This window comes from Triticum dicoccoides, chromosome 6A, assembly GCF_002162155.2.
Source record: "Triticum dicoccoides isolate Atlit2015 ecotype Zavitan chromosome 6A, WEW_v2.0, whole genome shotgun sequence".
NCBI classification, from domain to species: domain Eukaryota; kingdom Viridiplantae; phylum Streptophyta; class Magnoliopsida; order Poales; family Poaceae; genus Triticum; species Triticum dicoccoides.
In genome coordinates, this window is record NC_041390.1 from 221,210,351 (window position 1) to 221,230,631 (window position 20,281).

Here is a 20,281-nt window from a genome sequence, read left to right on the forward strand (position 1 = left end):
CTTCGGATAAATGTAATTACCCTCTTCATCTTTTTTGGTGTGGATGTGGCACGCAGATCCAGCACGTCATTTCCATCTTGATCTTTTACTTTCTTGGGGTTCCACGGCCCTTTGGGCTTCCCCTTGAACTTTCCTTGAACCACAACTAAGGCTTCACCAGGAGCAGCTGGCTCGGCCTTGCGCTTTTGTTTCCGACCGGAGTTTCCTCCTCCGGCTTCATGGGCGACTGCTTTGTGCTTGCCACTCCAGAGTCGTTCTTGTTCCTCACCATTGGCATACTTGGTGGCAATCTCCATCATCCGAGTCAGAGTCATATTTCCTGTCCGACCGAATTTCAGATTCAACCCCCGATACCTGACACCTTCCTTAAAGGCACAAATTGCCTGATGATCAAACACATCCTCCACCGTGTGGTGCAGGGTAATCCATCTCTGGATATAATCCCTCAAAGTTTCATTCGGTTTCTGAACACAACACTGTATTCTGTCAAACCTGCCGGCTGTTTGCAAGTGCCCTTTCTGACAAACACTCGGGCGAGATCTTCCCAGGTATAAATACTGCTAGGTGCCAACTGATTCAGCCATGCTCTAGCCGATCCCTCCAACATCAGAGGAAGGTGTTTCATGGCCACTTCATCATTGCCGCCACCAATCTGGACAGCCACTCGGTAGTCTTCAAGATAGGTGTCAGGCTTGGACTCACCAGTGAACTTACTGACTCTAGTCGCCAACCTGAAGTTGGGGGAATCACTGCAGTCCTGATGGCTCTGCTGAAGCACTCTGGACTTGAGACATGCACCCTGCTGCTGGTTTGTGGATCCCTGTCATGGCCCTCTCGATGAGCTCTGTTTCTGTCGACCAAGCCCTGAACGAGAATAGATCTCGCATCAAAGCCTGGCTCCCTGGGGTCGACTGGAATCCCTCGCCCAACACTGTGAGGGCGATGAGGCACGTACGACCCACTCCTTGGGGGAGGTGTGGGCACTCGACGACGATCATCGCGATCGACTCGATGATCATACTGCTCACGGTTTCTATACTGATCTTGTCGATCTCCACGTCCCTCGCGCCTCGGGGGCGATCTTGGGCTGTGGGCCAACTGAACTGTGTCTGCAACCACGGATCTGCTATGGATCCTATTCCGCGACTGAGATACGATTGTATTCTGTTCTCCCGCCGCCCGGAGCAAAGCTCAGATCTGCACCAAACCTCGGCCAGCTTCTGACTGGGAAGGTTGGATCGACTCCGCTATCCGGGCAGCAGCTGCTAGATTCTGGATCGAGGTTCGATATACCTGAGTCGGAGGTGGAAAAGCTGGCATCGACTGGATTCCAGAGCACGTTTCTGAGCGCGATCATCGAGTGCGCACTGGAGGTTCTCCAGTCGAGTGCGCTCAGCCAAGTTGGCCAAGCGCGCCTGCTCCAAGGCCTGGGCCTCAGGGGTTTCTCCAACTATAGGAGTATGCAGTGCATCCATGTTCCGGCGGTGAAGTTCCTCCCTCTGCTGCGAAGAGAGGGGTTCGGGGCGGTACTCTTCATGAAGGCGCGACGGATCGCCGTCCCCATCACCTTCGTCTTCGTGGGTGAAGCCAGGAGGGCCGCGTGGTCCATTGACCATCAAAACTTCTGCCGTTGGGTCGCTGATGTCGCACTCGGATGCAGTCTTTACGGAGCCAGTCGACAGATCGAACAAGCCGTAGAGAGTTTCGTCGGGCTCATTGCTGCGACTTGAGGGGTGGCCGACTGGCGGGCCACCGCATGCCTCACCCACCACCGAAGCCTCGACCGACCGGAACGTTTGCTCCGGTGGGCCACAGGGAGGGGGAAAGTTGCTGGAGCCGACTGATATTGGGTCGACGGCTGCCGCAGGAGGACGCCGCGGATGCACGCTCGAAAGTGCGTCGCCCCGCGGACGGGGAGCGCGTCGACGTCGAGTGGAGCCTCCTGAAGCCAAGAGGAGTCATCGGCGATAAACACGAGCGCGCCGAGACGGATCTCGCGGCCCTCAGCCAAACCTCCGCCTGAGACCATGATGAAGGGGATCGGAAAACTTGCAACTTCTCCAAAAAACCGCTAAGACACCTGCCCCACGGTGGGCGCCAACTGTCGTGGTTCTAAGCCTGACAGTAGAATAGGGGGTAGGAATGTAGAGGCAAGATCCTAGCTATGGAGGAGTTGTACACGCGAGTTTTACGAGTTCAGGCCCTTCTCGGAGGAAGTAACAGCCCTACGTCTCGGAGCCCGGAGGCGGTCGACTGGATATATGCGTGTGAATTACAAAAGGTGCGAACCCTTGTCCCAGAGGAGGGGTGGCTTATATAGAGTGCGCCAGGACCCCAGCTCCCCTCCGTTACATAGGGTTCAATGTTCATAAAGGAGAAGCGTTACTGGTAACGTCCGGAGTAAAGTGCTATAAATGATTATTAAAGCTATGACTTAAATCCCGACTGTTGTGGAGTGAGTGGCCTCACATCTTCTGGTGGTCGAGTGGTTGTTCGCATGGTCGAGTGTCTTCAAAGCTGTCGAGTGGAACATAACTTCATGGTCGAGTGGATGATGATCTCTCTTCGACTGCTTCTGGTTCTTTTAGAGATGTCCTTGGGGAGGGTATCTTTGACAGATCCATGACCCTACCCTAGGTGCATAGCTTTGTCAGGGAGCACGCTGGATCAACGACCGGACGGTGAGGCGGGGCTCCGGCCATGACGGCGATGGCAGCGGGAGCGGCGGAGTTCCACGAGACGCGGGCACTCCCTTGGTCGCACCGCCGAGCGACACCCTACGCCGGAGCGCGATGGCGGCGAGCGGTGTGGGAGCCCAAGGAGGCCTTTTTTCCAGGCGTCGGCGCAACCGCGAGAGATTGCCCGAGCTACCACGCCGAGGTGGCAGCTCGCTCTCCATGCGGGTCACAGCCAGATGGGCCGGGGCTCTCGGCGCATGATCGGCCGGCCGATGGCCTCGTCGTTTGCCTCCGAAATGTTGGCCCAAGGCAGCACCGATGCCAGCGCGGGGGTCGGGGAGGAAGAGGGGGAGGCGGCGGGCGGCGCATCCAAGGACGGGGCGGCCGCGGGGAGGAGCTCCAGCGGCGGGGACGGCGGGGACGCGGGCGCGGGCGGCGAGTCGCCCTCCGGGTCACGGGAGCAACAGGCTTCCATCCTCCAGTCGGACTTCAACACATTTGATTCAGACTTCATGGGAATCAAGATCTGCTTTCATCGTTAGAATATTTGTGACGTGCTCTTCGAAACTAGATCCCACATGAGTATGTTTAGACAAACTTTTTTCTATGCAATTTAGTCCTCGTTATGTGCAACCATCTTCAGTCGATGTGCAACTACTTAATAGTTGATGTGCAACTTTCCCCCTACCCATGAATGTGCAGTTTTCACTAATGGCGCCTGCTCCAAGCTATCCACTACCAAGTAAAATGTGCAACTTTTTTTTGTTGTACATGCCAACTACCTAGTAGTCGATGCGCAACATTTTCCATGCCCATGGAAGTGCTATTTTGAATGTTTACTGCCTCGGCCAACTGCCTAGTAGTGGATGTGCCACTTCGGAAACTGCCTCAGTCAACTGCCTAATGGTCGATGTGAAACTTTTCTCCACACCATGTGGATGTGTAGTTTTCACTACTAGCACCCCGTCACACCCACCCCAACTAGTGAGATGTGCAATTTTAGGGCCCCATCTATATGCAATTTTTCATTTCCCTCATGAATGTACAGCTTTCACCATCCAACTACACCTAACAGTGAGATGTGCAATTTTGTCTGTTGCCCCGACCAACTGCCTAACAAGCTATGTGTAACTCCTTCTGTTGCCCCTGCCAATTAAAACTACACAAACATGTAGGGAGGGGAGGAGTTGCACATCGACTACTATGTAGTTGGTTGAAACGATAGATTGAGTTGCACGGTCGTAGGGTTGATGGGCCGGGGTGTGCCAACAGTGAAAAACTACACATCCACGATTAAGGAGAGGGTTACATATTGACTACCAGGTAATCGATTGGGGCGGTCGACTAGTTGCACATAAAAAAGGTCATGTCATGGTTGCTCGACGTATGAGAAGTTGGATCATGCTACTCCAAAATTGATTTTGAAAAAAGTTGCATCATGTACTGACAAAGTTGTATCATATAGCACGAAAGTTGGCATGGAATTTTTTTATTAGAACATACCCATACAGGGTCTAGTTTCAACGATCGTCGCGAGGACTTCAACGGTGAAAATGGAACTGAATTCCGATCCGCGGTTTGAAAGATATGACTTTAACTGATATGACTAATGTGTACGTGAACCTGTTTTCTCTAACTGGTATAACTAATGTGAACACATTTAGTGCCAGCATCTACATGCGCTAGGAGACAAAAAAAATACTCATATAGTATACGTATGGCAGAGCGGCACTCGGGAACATCAAATAATGCGTACACATTTTTTAGATTTTAGGTTTTCTTATGTTATGAGACCGAGGAGGTAATAATGCTACACTTACGGGCAGAAGGCACACTGAATCACCTACGCGCAGAGGTTGAATCAACTGTTTAGTGCTCAGATTTTTTACTTTGCCTGAATTCTGGCTCGCTAGTTCTCTCGTAGTCCTAGCCATCTCCGGTATGGCCCTGTCGGTCTACCTAGACCCGACCCTAAAATCCAGGGCCTAAGCCCGATGGGCTTGCTTGTGGGCTGGGCCTGGGTCTGAGTTTTGAGCCCACCAGTAGGGTCTGGATAGGCTTGGGCTTGGCATATTGGCATTTTAAGAAAGAAGCCCGGCCCACGGTCCTAGGCCCTAAGGGCTTTTCAAGGCTTTTTACCAGGCCTGGGCTGGCTTGGGTCGAGCCTTAAAAAGCTCACGACAGAAAACTAAAGCCCAGGCCCTCCCAGACCCTACCGCCGGGCCTACTTTTCAAGCCCAAGCCCGGCCCATCTGATAAAAAGCTCTGAAAAGCCCTTAGGGCTTAGGACCGTGGGTCGGGTCTCTTTCTTAAAATACTAATATGCCAAGCCCAAGCCCGTCCAGGCCCTGCTGGTGGGCTCAAAACTCAGGCCCAATCCTAACCAACGGGCAAATCCATCGGATCTAGGCCCTGGATTTTAGAACCAGGCCTGGGTGGGCCGACAGGGCAGGGCCAGAGATGGCGAGAACTAGCCAGGACTCTCTCATTTGGCCACCTCAGCCCGTAGGCATCCTTTCCGTAGCAGCAGCCCATAAGTGTAGCATTATTGCCGAGGAGGGAGTATAAAATTACACATTTTAGACGCAACAATAGTCAAACGAACCCATCTCTATCACTGACACTGCGGCCCCGCGCCACGAACCCTCCCCGCCGCAACACCTACAACTAACTGCGAGCTATTAACCAACTGATTCCCGCCTCCTCTCGTATCCCGCGCTGAGCGGGCTGGCTGACACGGCCACTGCACCCCCCACGTCCGGCGGCGCCGGCAACGCCTCCCCATCGTCCGGCGCGCATCGGCCTCCCGTAGACCTTGTCCCATGGCCTCCGCCTCGCCGCCGCCCTCCGTCGCCGTCGCCGTCCGCCCCGGCGGTAGCGCGAGCCGCCGCGCCGCGCGGTGGGCGGCGGCCAGCCTCCTAGGCGACGAGGGCGCAGACCGCGCCGTCGCCATCGCCTTCGTCCACGTCATCCCCACGCTCACATTCGTCCCCTCCCCGGGTAAGCATGCTCCCCCTCCTTGCCCTTTCGCTCCCTCGGCCCGGTCGATTTGCCGCGAGCTGACGCGGTTGATTTGTGTTTGGTCGGCGGCGAAGCCGGGGAGCGGGTGCCGGTGGCGCGGGCGGGGCACCAGGTGGTGGAGGCGTACTCCCGAGACCGGCACGCGAGCGTGCAGGAGGCGCTGCTCCCCTTCCGCCGCCTCGCCAAAGCGAATGTGAGTGCCCGCCGCGAGACTGTTACCGTGTCGCAATCTCACCGTCGCGCTTGCAGGCTTCTGATCTGATTGGTCTGCCGTGGCTTCGCGCAGGTGGAGACGGTGGTGGTGGAAGGCGATGGCGTGGCGGAGACGCTTGTGCGGTACGCGGCGGAGTCCGGCGTACGGAGCCTGGTGCTAGGCTCGGGCTCCTTCCGGTGGTTCCACAGGTACGTACGTGCGCTGCTTTCCTTTTGTACCGATCGTCCTTGGCAGTGAACTAGTGAACTTGAGCTAGGGCTTTATCATTGGGCAATTAACTGAAAAGTGGTAGCAACAGCAAAGGCCCTTTTGCCATTAATTTGGCCTTTCTGGTAGACGGTGGATTTGGAAGGTCGCAGCTTTAAGCGCAATTAAAGTGCAATTAGATCTTATGTCACGCCTCCTCTCTTATGGCTGTACCGTATGTCTTTGCACGATGTGCATTGCATTGTAGATGGTCAGCCGTTGTGCATTTCATATGGTTGAGAAAAAACATTGGTCGTATTTTCGAAGATTGATGATTGTATTTCAGGCGTTAGACATTGCAGCTGATAGAATTCGTTAACCAGCGGTTGCTGCAATGCCCTCTTACAATAACTAGATAATGCCCCGCACGTTGCTGCGAGAATTGCGTATATGTGCTATAAAACTTGGTTCACGGGAAAAAAGAAACGATGACAATGTATCAACTAAAATCATACCTCTAATAGTCTGTCATGCGAATCACAAAGTTTGTTGAGTGTAGTGTTCAATAGGATAAGTAATATGTCTGCATAGAGGATTCTGCAAGTGTAGTCAAAGCATGCACCATCATCACAATAAATGATAAGTACGTAACAAATTGTACTAGTTCTGATCAACCTTAGTTCAGAACTGGGACACTTATTATGGATAAACATGTGGTATTCTGCAATTCTCTTCTAGAAAGCCAAAGAACAACTCGATGTAGTATACCTTCCACCAACATAACACTTGTGTTGGCAAAATAAATATTTTAAAATCTCATTATATACAAAAGGTTGTAGACGCAGTGAATATTACCGGTTCATGAGTTCTTCCTTTCTTTTGAAAATAATTAATTAATTCCTGCAAGCAAGCAAAAGCACTCAAATTAAAATTATTGAAAGGCAGCTTACATATTAACTTGTGACAAACCACAACAGTGACTCTATCAATACGTAAGGTAGTAGGGAAAAAAATATGTTGCCACCATTGACATTGTTGCATGTAAGCTAGTCAGTAACAATGTTGGCCAGAAGGTTGCAACCACTCTAAAACAAAATTGAGGGTTCCTGTAAGAAGACATCAAACAACGAATAAGCAAGGAAACCGTGGTAAACCTTCAATTCAGGGAAAATAGAAGCGTATACAAAGGATCAAATGGGTTGATAGGCAAATCAACTTCAGGTAGATTTACTCAGCGTCATTTAGTTGAATACCTGCAGGGCAGGAGGACATATGTCTCAGCATTCATGAGTTGGAAAACTGAAAAAAGAAAAACTAAATATTTAATCACACATGCACACGCGGAGAAGAAGTACATTTTCGAAGGCACTACTCGATTGTGGCCTTGGACCGTAGCTGCACCATGCAGAGTAGGAGAAGAACATATGATTTTGGAGTCTTTCAGTGTGTTAAGCTGCTCGTGCTTAGGACGCAGAAGGGCGAATGATGATGACCACTTGACTGTGTGCCAAGAAACCACAGATTCTCGTGATGAAGAAAAAAAATCAGATCTGATCCTTGGAGCAAGGCCGCGGACATCCAACTGTGGTGGAGAGGGAGATGTGAATGGGGCTACTCTCTGCTTAAAGACGATAGCAATTGCTATAACACACGCATCATCGGTTACTCTTGCTTGAAGAAGATGAAGATGCGGAATAAAATCTACGGGTGTCCATTGTTCTGTTGCATGAGTCATTTTAAGTTAAAGAATCATGTGCATGTAGATCCTGACGTAAGCTGTGACAGCACAATAGTTATGCGTTTACCGCTTCAGTGAAGGGAAATGGTCTAAACCAATTGACTGGTATGGTCAGTAACTCAAGGGTCTTTCATTTCAGTCAGGCATTTTGTCAATCCAAAAGCATTGGTTTTGGGTTCCGCTCCAATAAATGAGGCACCGTTTAAATTAAAATTTCCAAGGCGTAAACTATAAACACATTATGGTTACACGTCATGAGCTTACCATTAGATACTCCCTCCATCTAGGTGTATAAGCCACCTTACGAAAACCAAATAATCCCCAAACACTTAGGCGCGGTGCATTAACTCCTACCTTGTTTCTTATTTCTTGACATAAATAAAAGAATCAACCAATAAGAGAAGTGGGGCGTGTATGCTTTCAGTGACTTGAGACTACCAAACACGACATGCAGTGATCAGTTCATTGCATGCAATACTATTAATTAGCAAATAAACATTAAGTTCTCTTGTTTTTCCTTCCTTCTTGGTCGTGGTGCACAACCTAAGATGACTTATGCACCTAGGCGGGGGGAGTACAAAAGACTTCAGCAGAAAAAACAAACAAACAATTTTTCTTCATCAGACTTGGGAGTCGGTGGAAGCTGGATGGCATTTCGGTCTGGCGACTCGGGGGGCGATTCCGCGGGCGACGCCGCCCGCTGCCCCGCAGCGGAGGCGGAAGGCTGGACGGAGGTGCGGCCTGACGAGGGGTGCGCGCGGTGGAGCGCGCCGTCTGGGGGGCGGCCTCTCGCCCCGTCCTTCTCCGGCAGCAGGTTCTGGGCTCTGGAGGGGGTCAACTCCGACGGCGACGACGATGAGGTAAGTAGCGACGTAAGTGATGGTGGTGGTGGTTCGCTGAGGCCCCGTGCGGGGTGCTCGGTGGGTGACTTTGTCGCCCGTGCGGAGGAGCTTGGTGGCTCCTTCGTGGCCGGTCGCCGGCGAGCCTTTGCCCCTGGTGGACATGGTGGGCGTCGTCCGGCGCCGCGGATCTGGCGTCCGCCGCAGGGGGTGGATGCGGGTCCTGAGGGCCGCTCGTGCGCCCTGTCGGAGGTGGTTCGCCGCGATCTGGTGTTGGAGGGACCTCCTCCGGTCCCGGCGAGCTCGTCGGAGCCGACAGGGGTCGGCGGCGGCGACGGCGGGGCCGCCAGTGTTGGGGAACCGCGGGTCCTGGCTAGGGTTTCCGGGGAGCCGGCGGTCGGGCTCGTTTCCCCGCTGGGCCAGGAGGAGTGGCCCAGCCTTCCAGGAATTGGGCTGGGGGGCCCATCGGCGATCCAGCCCGCTTCTCGGCCTGTGGGGGTGCAGGGACGCCCCTCCGTGCTTGGGCCTGACCAGCCTGGCCCGGCGGCCTGCTGTGAGCCTGCGCTTAGGCCCGGGCCCAGTGCGGAGGAGGCTGAGCGGTCGTCCGCCCCTATTAATAGGTGGCTGTGGGTGCCAAAAGGAACCCTAGATCTGTCTCTAGGGTTTCCTGCATCCTACTCTCAGGTGCGGCGCTTCGGGCACCTTGCCCGTCGTCTCCTACGTTCTGCCCCTCCCCCACCTCTTTCCTGCTCGTTCGCCACTGTTGTGAGGATGGGCTCCCGCCGCGGCGACAAGCCTCCCATGTCGCCTCCGATCCCGGCGGCGGATCGACAGCGCGAGCACGATCTGCGGGCGAAGGCGCTCTCCAAGGCGTCGGCGAAGGCCGCGGGGGACGGGGGCTGGGGGCCGCCGCCTCCATGGTGGCTTGCGGAGCAAGAGCGGAAGCAGCAAGAGGACCGCGAGCGCAAGAAGAAGAAGGAGGAATATCGGCGCCGCGGGCTGGAACAGAAGAAAGAGCTCAAGAGGAAGGAGTCCCAGCTCCCTCCGGGTGGTGAGCGGAGCGGGGAACCCGATGGCCAAGAAGCAGAAGCAAAAGGGGGGCCGTCGGCTTCGAAGGGTTCGGCTGACGCTCCGATCCCTGTGGAGGAGGCTGACGGGCCGGAGTGCTTCAAGTGCGGCAGGGTGGGGCATTACCAAAATGTGTGCCACTTCAAGCCCCTGTGCGTCGTCTACCACGAGGAAGGGCACGTGTCGGCGTATTGCCCCACGCGGGGGCGGCCTCTTCTGCTGCAGATCATGGGCAACGCCATCCCTGGAGAGGGCTTCTTCTGCCTCCCTTTCGTGGAGACGGAGGGCGAGGAGGTCCAGGCCCCGCTGGTGGCGGATGCAGCGATCATCTCGGCGGCGCCCGGCACGCTGTCGATCCCCATCTTGGAGGCGGAGCTCCCTCACCTCTTCGAGGGGGTGTGGGACTGGCAGGTGACGGCCATCGGCGTCGACCAGTTCTCGGTCGTCTTCCCCAACAAGGCCATGCTGCGGATGGCGACCCGCAGCGGCAAGCTCTACCTCTCCCTCAACGACATCATGGCGGACATCAAGGAACTGAGCCAGGAGGAACCCAAGGCCGAGATCATGCCGGACGTGTGGGTCAAGCTGTGGGGTGTGCCACCCAAGCACCGCCGCGTGGACCGCCTCATGGCAGGGACGGTGATGATTGGGCGTCCGATGGAGGTGGATCAGGCGTCGTTGCCGGGGCGCGGCCCAGTCCGGATGCGCTTCGCGTGTCGATCGCCGGCCAAGCTCAAGGGCTACGTCCAAGTGTGGTTCAACAGCGAGGGCTTCACCATTCGTCTGGAGGCCGAGGTGGGTGATCTACAAGGTGCGGCGCCCCCTCCCCCTCCACCAGCCAGCGTGGACAAGGGACCAAATGACAAAGACAAGGACCACGACCACGACGCGAGCATGGGGGGTGACTCCATCGACACCGCCACTTGGGACAAGCTTGGCCTCAAGGACAAGGACCCCCAGGACGAGCCCCCGGCGGCGGGCGCTGCGAAGGAGCAGGAGGAACGGCAAGTGGTGGTGGGCAGCAACGAGATGAGTCTCAACCAGTACGGCTCCAACATGACGCTGGGCCTCGACATCGACAAGGGGGTCTCGGCGTCCTGCGACTCGGAGGGTCGCTCGATGCTCGTCTCCCCGGTGGCTGCGGTGGTGGGTGAGCCTCGGGCTGCCACGGCGCGCTCACCCAAGGCGGTTGGCCTCGGTGGCGGTGGGACGAGGCTCCACAAGAAGCCGGCAGGCCGCAAGACTCCCTTGGTGGCGCCGGTGAGCCCTCCCTCGGGCCATGCGGGCACGCCTACTCCGCAGCGGCCGGTGGTGATGGCGCTGGCCTCTCCTGGGGGTCCGACTGGTGGCACCTCGTCGGTCATCTCCCCTCCAGCTTCTGACGCGCTCCGCGCGGAGGTGGCCAAGGTGGTGCCCGTTTCAACGGCCAAGCGCTCCAAGGCGGTGGTGGCGTCCACGGCGATGCAGGAGCAGGTGAGCTCCCGCCCGAAGGGCGCCAAGGGCAACCTTCCAGCCCTCCAACGCGCCCAACTCCTGCAGGCCCAGAAGAACCTGGAAACCGAAGGTAACCCCATGCCCCGCTTTACGATCTTTGATGAATATTCTGATGAGTGCTTAGGGGGTATCTTAGAAGATAGTGGGGTGGTGATGTCTGACGAGGGGGAAGCGCGCGAAGTGCTCTCTCTTATTCGTGCTAAGGAAATCGCACAGGCCGCGCTAGCTCAGGCAGCGCTGGCCCGCGCTGCGCCAGCAGCAGAAGATGCAGGGGCTTCTCTGGTGACTGTTACGCGGCCCGATCAGGAGGACATAGCAGCAGGGGCTGCGCCGTCCACCTCCAACCGTCGTCCTGCCAAGACACGGCGCGTGGCCAACGCGGTGACCGCTCGCGGTATCCGCCTCCGCAATCGCATTATCTAATGCGATACATATTCTGGAACATCCGAGGCTTCGGCCACGCTGGGAGGCGGACCCAGTTAAAAGAGTTCATTCGGAACGAGGCGATCGACGTAGTTGGCCTGCAGGAAACTATCAAGGCCGATTTCAATCATCGGGACCTGCTAGCTGTCGATCCGCTGGAGCGTTTTGTTTGGCATTGGGTGCCGGCGGTCGGGCACTCGGGAGGCATGCTGCTAGGCATCAACCTAGTTTGCTTCGAGGTGGTGGCGTGGGATGCCGGTCGTTTCTTCTTGTCGGCCCACGTACGCCACCGCGCAACTCCAAGAGTGGGAGGTGATTGTGGTTTACGGCCCGGCCGACCACTCGCTCTCGCTGGAGTTCTTGGGAGAACTCCAGGCGAAGGTTGCGTCTGTGGGCACGCGAAATTTACCTCTGCTAGTGGGAGGGGATTTCAACTTAATTCGCTCGGGAGCGGATAAAAACAACGGTATTATTAATTGGACAAGGGTGTCCATGTTTAATAATGCAATCGCAGCCATGGCCCTTAGGGAAGTGGCCCGCGTGGGGGCACGCTACACCTGGACCAACAAACAACTAACGCCGGTGCGGTCGGGGTCTTGGACAGGGTTTTCATGTCCTCGGAGTGGGAAGTGCTGTTTCCCTTGTGCTCTTTGCATGCCGAAACGAGGATAGGGTCGGACCACGTCCCCCTCATCCTCTCCTCGGGGGAGGAAAGGCTAAAACGCAGCCCTCGTTTTTTCTTCGAAACCGCGTGGTTAGAGTCTCCGAACTTTGAGCAAATCTTCCTTTCGAAATGGGAGAATTGTGTCGCCCGGGTCGGGCGCGCGTGCGGGCCGATGGAGTTCTGGATTGCTGCAGGAGCGGGCTTGCGTGCGGCCCTCAAAGGGTGGGGGGCTAACCAGGGGCGCGAAGATAAGCTGCTTCGATCGCATTTGACCGCGGAGCTCGCTCAGATGGATGCTGTGGCGGATGTGCAGACCTTCTGAGAGCAAGACTGGGCTCAGCGCTACGCGCTTGAGGCTCAGGTCGAGTCCCTCCTTAGAGCTGAGGAGGAGTACTGGCGTAGACGCGGTGGTATCAAGTGGACGCTCAAGGGTGACGCGAACACTCAATATTTTCATGCCTATGCTAATGGCCGTCGCCGCAAATGCGCCATTTTGCGCTTGCAATCTGAGCAGGGGCTCCTTTTGCGGCAACAAGATATCGTCCGTCACATTTACGAGTTCTACATCCAACTGATGGGTTCCAGGGAGGAATCCCGCGCCCGGCTTAGGGCGGATGTGTGGGACCCTGCGTTGCGGGTCACGGACGATGAAAACGAGGGCCTGGGATTGGCCTTCACCCCGGAGGAGATTGACAAGGCGACCCTTGGCATGAAATCCGACACCGCACCCGGGCCGGATGGGTGGCCGGTGGCGATGTTCAAAAGGTTTTGGCAAGTGCTCAAAGGGCCTATTTTTGACGTTTGCAATGGTTTTATGCGGGGTACGGTAGATATCTCTCGCCTAAACTTTGGGGTTCTCTCTCTGATCCCCAAAGTTTCGGGCGCGGATCATATTAGGCTCTTTCGTCCCATAGCGTTGATTAATGTTCCGTTTAAAATTTGTGCTAAGGCTTGTTCGACTCGCTTGTCTCCGATAGCTCACCGTATTATTAGTAGGAACCAATCGGCTTTTATTCGGGGGCGCAACATCTTAGAGGGGCCGTTGGCCCTCCAGGAGATTGTGCACTCCCTAAAACGCGCTCGCCAGCCCGCGATTCTCCTGAAGCTAGACTTTGAGAAGGCGTACGACCGCGTGAACTGGGAGTTTCTCCGTCAGGTCCTCCTGGACCGGGGATTCTCGTCGGTTTGGGTTCATCGCATGATGCAGTTGGTCTCGGGGGGCCAAACGGCGATTGCGGTGAACGGAGAAGTAGGGAACTTCTTCCGCAACAAGCGTGGGCTGCGTCAGGGGGACCCAGCCTCGCCGTTGCTGTTTAACTTTGTAGCGGATGCCTTGGGCGCCATGCTCGACAGAGCTCGTTTGGCTGGCCACATCAGGGGAGTGGTGGACAACCTGATCCCGGGGGGAGTGTCACACCTGCAATACGCGGATGACACACTCCTCCTCTTCGAGCCCGACACACACAGTATCGCATCGGTCAAGGCCATTCTGTTGTGTTTTGAACTCATGTCGGGGCTTAAAATCAACTTCCACAAGTGTGAAGTGGTGTCCATGGGGATGGACGCGGCCGAAAGTCAGCGGGTAGCCAACTTGCTTAACTGCAAACTTGGCCAGTTTCCGTTCACTTACCTCGGTCTCCCGATCGCGGCGAAGAAATGTTCGATCGCTGATTGGGAACCTCTCACCTCCAAGGTAGCGGGCAGGGTGTGTCCGTGGAGAGGTAGATTTATGTCTTCAGGGGCTAGACTAATCTTAACCAACTCCAGCCTCTCATCCTTACCTATGTTCGCCATGGGTTTGTTCTTACTGGCGGATGGGGTACACACTAAGTTGGATACCCCGCGGTCCCGTTTCTTTTGGGAAGGAGCGGGACCCAAACGGAAATACCATATGGTCAAATGGCAGGCCGTTTGTAGACCTAAAGCCCAGGGGGGCCTTGGGATCATCAACTCCAAGTTGATGAATATTGCACTCATGTGCAAATGGATCTGGAAGATGTCTCAGGGTGAGACTGGCCTCTGGATCGATCTCCTCCGTGCGAAATACTTCCCAAACGGAAATTTCTTCGAGGCGGCCTCCCGTGGGTCCCCCTTCTGGAACTCCATTCAAGCCCTAAAACCCTTCTTCGCCAGGGGCGCGAAATTTGGGGTTAACAACGGGCGCTCCACGCGGTTTTGGCTAGACCTTTGGATTGGCCACCAACCCCTATGGTCGGAGTTTCGCCAACTCTACTCCATTGCAGTCGAGCCCAACCAACTGGTTGCTTCAGCTCTTAGCTCCTCCCCACCCTATATCAACTTCAGAAGAGAATTATCGGGGACGGAAATGGCGGAGTGGGACCGCCTCCGGGATCTGATCGCCGATGTTCGCCTGTCGGACTCCGCGGACACGGTCTCTTGGAGACTTTCGGGCTCTGGCAAATTCAATGTCAATTCCCTATACAGAGAGCTTACCCGCGGCCAGGTCCCTTCCGCTGCCAAGGGGCTTTGGAAGGCCAAAATCCCTCTCAAGATCAAGGTCTTCCTCTGGCAACTACGCCAAGATCACCTTCCTACCTCTATCGACCTTGCCAAGCGCAACGGCCCCGCCTCCGGCCCTTGTGCTCTGTGTGGGGTTCCGGAAGATGCTGACCACGCTTTCTTCCGGTGCTCTTTGGCGCGCTTTGCCTGGAGCGCGGTCCGTGAGGCCGCGGGGGTGGATTGGGATCCCCGCTCCCGAGCCGCGCTAGTGTCTTCTTTGTCATTGGTTCATGGCCCGGCTCGTCGGGTCATGTGGACGTGTACGGCGGCCATGTTATGGGCTATCTGGCATATTCGTAACAAGTTTACTATTGAGGGCGTATTTCCCTCGCATCCCGCTGACGTTATTTTCAAATGCATCGTTTTCTTGCAGCAATGGGCACCGCTGGGCAGACAACAGGACTCTGATCTTCATCGCCAAGCTCTTTGCCGTCTTCGCTTAGTTTACGCCGAGTCCCGCACGCCGTCGTCCGCGCCGTCTGCTGTCGCATAGGGATGGGCAGCTCCTTTTGGTTGTAGTTTCAGCCGAGCCTGCGTGCTCGTTTCGCTAGGCCGGCCGTGCCTTGTAACGTACTTTATTCCTCCTCTGGCTGCAGTTTCCTAGACCTGCTCGTCTTTTGTTTGGTACCGTGTGTTGGTCATGTGGTTGTCATACGCTGCCTATGTTGTGGGCTTTATTAATTTAAAGCCGGACGTCCCTGACGTCTATGTTCTAAAAAAAAAATTAGAGTCTACTAGAGGGTGATGCACGCTTTGCCACGCCGTTCCTTCGGTAGTAAAGTCTCGAGTGAAACCTGAGGAGACAAAGAGAAGGGCAACAATTAAGAAGATGCAAACATAAGGCGAAATGAAACGTTGGGTTTAAGTGAGGGTGGGCCATGAGGAGCAATGACTAATTAACAGGTGAAAACAGGTGCAGGTAGAAACAGGGTTAGATATCTCTAGAAAACTAAATGTTTTTCTAAGGTAAAAGTTGTCTTTTGAGGAAACAAAATTTGAAGGAAGAAAAATTTATTTTCTATTTTTATTTAAGAACTACTTGAAATTTTCAGTCTGGTTGCGAGGTCTTAATAGTGAGTATGAATCATAGTTCCATTTTTTTGATCCACCATTTAATTTAATTCCTTGTTCTTACATTAAAATTCTTACACTAAAGAATGGATCAAATCTCCCCAAGTAGGATTCGAACCTATGACCAGTCAGTTAACAGCCGACCGCTTTACCACTGAGCTACTGAGGAGCATCATTTAGTAATAAGGCGCTGGGGAGAGACTGAAGAGGGGATGGTCAGTGAGAAAAAGATAGCTGGTAATAGATTTGTTGTTGTTTGTAACCGAAGCGCTGATGTTGCATGCATGCTGAGGTGGTGCCTTTGCATGTTGAGAGAATTCCTAGTAGTGGGGATAAACTTCTTACGAATAACTGCATCTATAATAGTGCTTCAGGGACTGCATAATACTTCGATTGTACTCGTTAGCCATTGTCCATACCATGTTAGCTTTGATATGCATACTGTTTCTGCATTGGACTGGACACTTTGTTTTCAGTTTGCCTCATATCTGCTGCTGTGAAATCACTGCCTATCGCTATGCAGGGTGATGAGTAGTCCTGATGTACCCACCGCTGTCCTGAAAACTACGCAAAATGCGTGCAATGTATTTGTTGTATGCAAGCGAAGATTAATCGTGAAAGTTGCAGGACATCCTCAAGCAGGCAGTATGTGCCGAGTTCAGACAGTTAGCATTTTATATCCTACTATATTTTACCTTCTTGCGATGTTTCCTTTTGCTGGACTTAATGTTTATTTTTTCTTTACATTCTGCGACTTTCTTTTCTTTGCAGTGTCTGGCACAAACTTAAGCATTCATTCAATTACTCACAAAGCGTTTGCAGAAACGCAGATGAGCTTGTTGTCTGACAGTTCTACAGAGGCTGAGACGCTCTCAGTATCATCAGGCTCACAGGCCCGTTGCTCGTATAGTGCTAGTTCGGATGCTAGTGCAGGTTCAGAAAGCAGTGTATTAGTCCACATAGTAAGTGGAGATGCATTGCAAGCAGGAACAGATGTAAATCAAAGATATGATTCTCATAGCCTTTTGAAGAAAGTTTCTTATGGTGCCTCAAACTCAAGTGATGAGGTCCGGTACTCAGATCCATCTTCCATTTTTACAATATTTTCACTAGTATCCATTATTGACGTCCATGCATATGATTTCGTACATGTTTAATGAGCCAATGTGCAATTTTAATTATACCTTTTCCAAAACAAGCTAAGTATGTTATCCTGACATTATCTACAGTGTCAATCTATAGATGAAGTAGAAAAGCTGAGGAAGGAATTGAAGGAAACCTTGGTGATGTATGATAAAGCCTGCGATGATCTCGTCCATGCTAAGAAAAAGGTTAAATTTCTTCCGCAACTAGCGGTACCTTAAGAACTTGTTGTCACTATAAGGTCAAGCTGTTCCAAGAGTCTACCTTTTGTGTTCTGCATTAATATCTCCCTAAATCTACATTTGTACCAGTATAAAAAGGACAAGTTGGATCTGATACTTTTGATCTGATCCATATGGAACTTTACTCTGATTTATAATTATCCATCCAACATCCAATAATTATGGCGAAATGTTATTCACTCACCAGTTAACTATTTATTACCTCCTAATTACTCTCCATTTTCATTATCATATATTAGAATTGTTGTTTTGTGTCCTTACTGATTTTCTTATGTGATATTTCTTGAACATGTCTTGCCCTCAAGATGTGCATGTGATCTGGACTTTTCCAACATTATTTTAAATTTAACATGAATCTTAAAGATTTCTTAGCTTTGTAATATGTTTGATGTAGTATATACTGCCATTCTGTCTTAAGAGTGCACCCACACTTACATGTTTGTTCTATAGTTTTCTTCAATATTGGCAACATGTAAACAAAACAAAAGAACATGAATTTTTTTTAAGATTGTAGACCTGAAAATGTTCCGAGAACTGACTTGCTTTTCATGTTTCAATTAGTTACTCAAACGTGCTTTGGTCGTGAACAGTTAGTAGTGATTTAAAAATGCATAAGTACAAATATTATCTCAGTAATTATTCTCATAGTAGTATCCCTTAGCATACTTCATCATGTTTGATACATGGTAAGAAAAGGTTCATCATGATTTCGCAGATTCAGGTACTTTCGAACGAATGTTCTGAAGAAGCAAGGAAGGTAGAGAATGCGTTACGCAAGGAGAAAATTCTGAAGCAACTAGCAGCAGATGAGAAAGCAAAACATTTGGAAGCCATTAACGAAGTTGAGCAAGCAAAAAGATCATTCACCAGGGAGGCCTACTCTAAGCATAAGGCTGAAATGGTAGGTTGCATAATTTCTCTCGATAAGGAGAAAATTGTAGATGCTATTCTGTCAACTAGCAAAAATTGCAGGCGGTACTCGAAACATGAAATAGAACTTGCCACTGGTAACTTCTCTGAAGCAAGGAAGATCGGTGAAGGAGGTTATGGGAATGTGTATAGGTGCACCCTTGATCACATTGAAGTAGCTGTCAAGATCATTCAGCAGGATTCCACCGACAAAACTGACGAGTTCTTGAAGGAGGTAAATGGATTATGCCATAATTTATAGGAACCTTATGCATACACCATGATGATTAGTACTGCCCGAGTGATCCAGTTACAAAATGTTGTATGGATTTATGCAGGTTGAGATTCTTAGCCAACTTCACCATCCCAACTTGGTTTTATTAATTGGTTTCTGTCCTGAAATCGGCTGTCTTGTATATGAATACTTGGAGAATGGAAGCCTAGAAGATCAACTTCTTAACAACAAAAGGCATCAGCCACTGCATTGGTTCCTCCGGTTTCGTATCATCTTTGAAGTGTCCTGTGGGCTTGCTTTCTTGCATGGAAGGAAGCCAGAGCCTATAGTCCACCGTGACCTGAAACCTGCAAACATCCTGTTGGACAAGAACTACGTGGGTAAAATCGGCGATGCTGGTTTCGCGAAGGTCATATCTGATCTGGTCCCTGACTGGCAAACCGAATACACAGATACCATTGTTGCTGGCACCATGTACTACATGGATCCTGAGTACCAGCAAACCGGGACTGTTCGGCCGAAATCGGATCTGTTCGGTCTGGGAGTCATCATTCTTCAGATGCTAACTGGCAAGCACCCAAACGGCCTCATCGTAAGCGTAGAAAACGCTATCAAAAGCAGGTCACTTCCATATATCCTCGACAGAACTCAAACCGACTGGCCAGTCGCCGAGGCGGAAATGTTGGCAAAGCTCGGTTTGCGATGCACTGCTCTAAAATGCAGGGATAGGCCTGATCTTGAGTCGGAGGTGCTGCCGGAGCTGGAGGAAATACTGCACAGGGTTTCCTCCATTGTCAACATGAGAAACCCAAACTCACGAGCACCAGGCCACTTCATCTGCCCCATAACACAGGTAAATCTTCCTCTAATCGACCTTCAGTTGAGTAATCATCACCTGATATATCCTTCAGCTAACTACGCAATTTGGGTGCAGGGGTTGATGGATGATCCGTATGTCGCTGCTGATGGACACACCTATGAGCATCATGCCATCAAAGATTGGCTCAGGAAACACAAGGTGTCGCCAATCACAAGGTGCAAGCTTCCGAACTTATCCATAATCCCAAACCATTCGCTGCACGCGGCGATACAGCAGTGGAAGAAGTCACAGACAGCCCAGACGCAGCCTTGGAAATGACCGTCGTGATTATCTCCATGTATGATGTAATTGCTTTATTTGTTTATTCGTTAGATTCTACAACCCATAAGTGATATAGGGGTTGCATGACCCTTCAACCTCCAAAGTACAGAAAAATTCAATCATGCAGAGTAGTTTTGTAGGATAGTGATTTTTTTTTTTTTGGTCCTGTTATTGAACAAACTGGATAGCAGTTGGCTGTTCGGCATCCAACATTCTGACAGATTCAGCATTTTTCTACAAGAGACAGGCCCTTCCATTATTGATATAAACAAATTAATTCATGAGATAAGTTCATCTCAGATTTTGCCTGTATCTCACACAAGTGTGTCAGCATTCGGTATCTATCATTTATCCAGATCAAGCTCGAAAGCGAATAGTATTATCAGATTGGACAGCAAAACTATATTTAAGATTGAAGCTGCGTGGTAGGGCCGATCGACAGAAATATATGCTTGTTAATTACCTATATCTGTATACATCACTGAGTTCCACAGTAACGCTGAGCTAAGCTCCAAGCTAGCGTGTTTCACGCTGGGATATTCTATTCTTCTCACCGAACCAGCCAGCCACTTGCCCACTTTATCGATGATTCTTGTCGGCAATGATAAATAACTCTGTCCGCTGTGCATCGGTTACCTCAAATTAATCATTCTTCTGAGGAAGGAAGGTTTGTCAAATTAATCATATCAAAAGGC

At 52.0% G+C, this 20,281-nt stretch overlaps 2 protein-coding genes and 1 non-coding gene across 4 annotated transcripts; 2 read left to right on the top strand and 1 right to left on the bottom strand.

Moving 5' to 3' along the window:
* The first annotated feature begins 5,417 nt into the window (after positions 1 to 5,417).
* Positions 5,418 to 19,865, top strand: LOC119316657 (U-box domain-containing protein 34-like). Its single transcript, XM_037591015.1, has 9 exons — positions 5,418 to 5,678; positions 5,774 to 5,892; positions 5,986 to 6,101; positions 16,440 to 16,561; positions 16,688 to 16,983; positions 17,146 to 17,247; positions 18,017 to 18,445; positions 18,549 to 19,298; positions 19,380 to 19,865. The coding sequence occupies exons 1-9, from the start codon at positions 5,501 to 5,503 to the stop codon at positions 19,581 to 19,583; spliced, it is 2,316 nt and encodes a 771-aa protein (XP_037446912.1). The 5' UTR covers positions 5,418 to 5,500; the 3' UTR covers positions 19,584 to 19,865.
* Positions 8,392 to 16,052, top strand: LOC119316658. 2 transcript variants are annotated; one of them, XM_037591016.1, is made up of 2 exons: positions 8,392 to 8,697; positions 15,219 to 16,052. In XM_037591016.1, the coding sequence occupies exons 1-2, from the start codon at positions 8,485 to 8,487 to the stop codon at positions 15,336 to 15,338; spliced, it is 333 nt and encodes a 110-aa protein (XP_037446913.1). In that variant the 5' UTR covers positions 8,392 to 8,484; the 3' UTR covers positions 15,339 to 16,052. The 2 variants fall into 2 exon arrangements, with proteins under 2 accessions (XP_037446913.1, XP_037446914.1); XM_037591017.1 differs by lacking the exon at positions 8,392 to 8,697 and adding an exon at positions 10,922 to 11,308 and having other exon boundaries at positions 15,219 to 15,299.
* TRNAN-GUU lies at positions 16,014 to 16,085 on the bottom strand. Its single transcript has one exon. It is a non-coding gene; the product is annotated as a tRNA-Asn (tRNA).
* Positions 19,866 to 20,281: the final 416 nt, after the last annotated feature.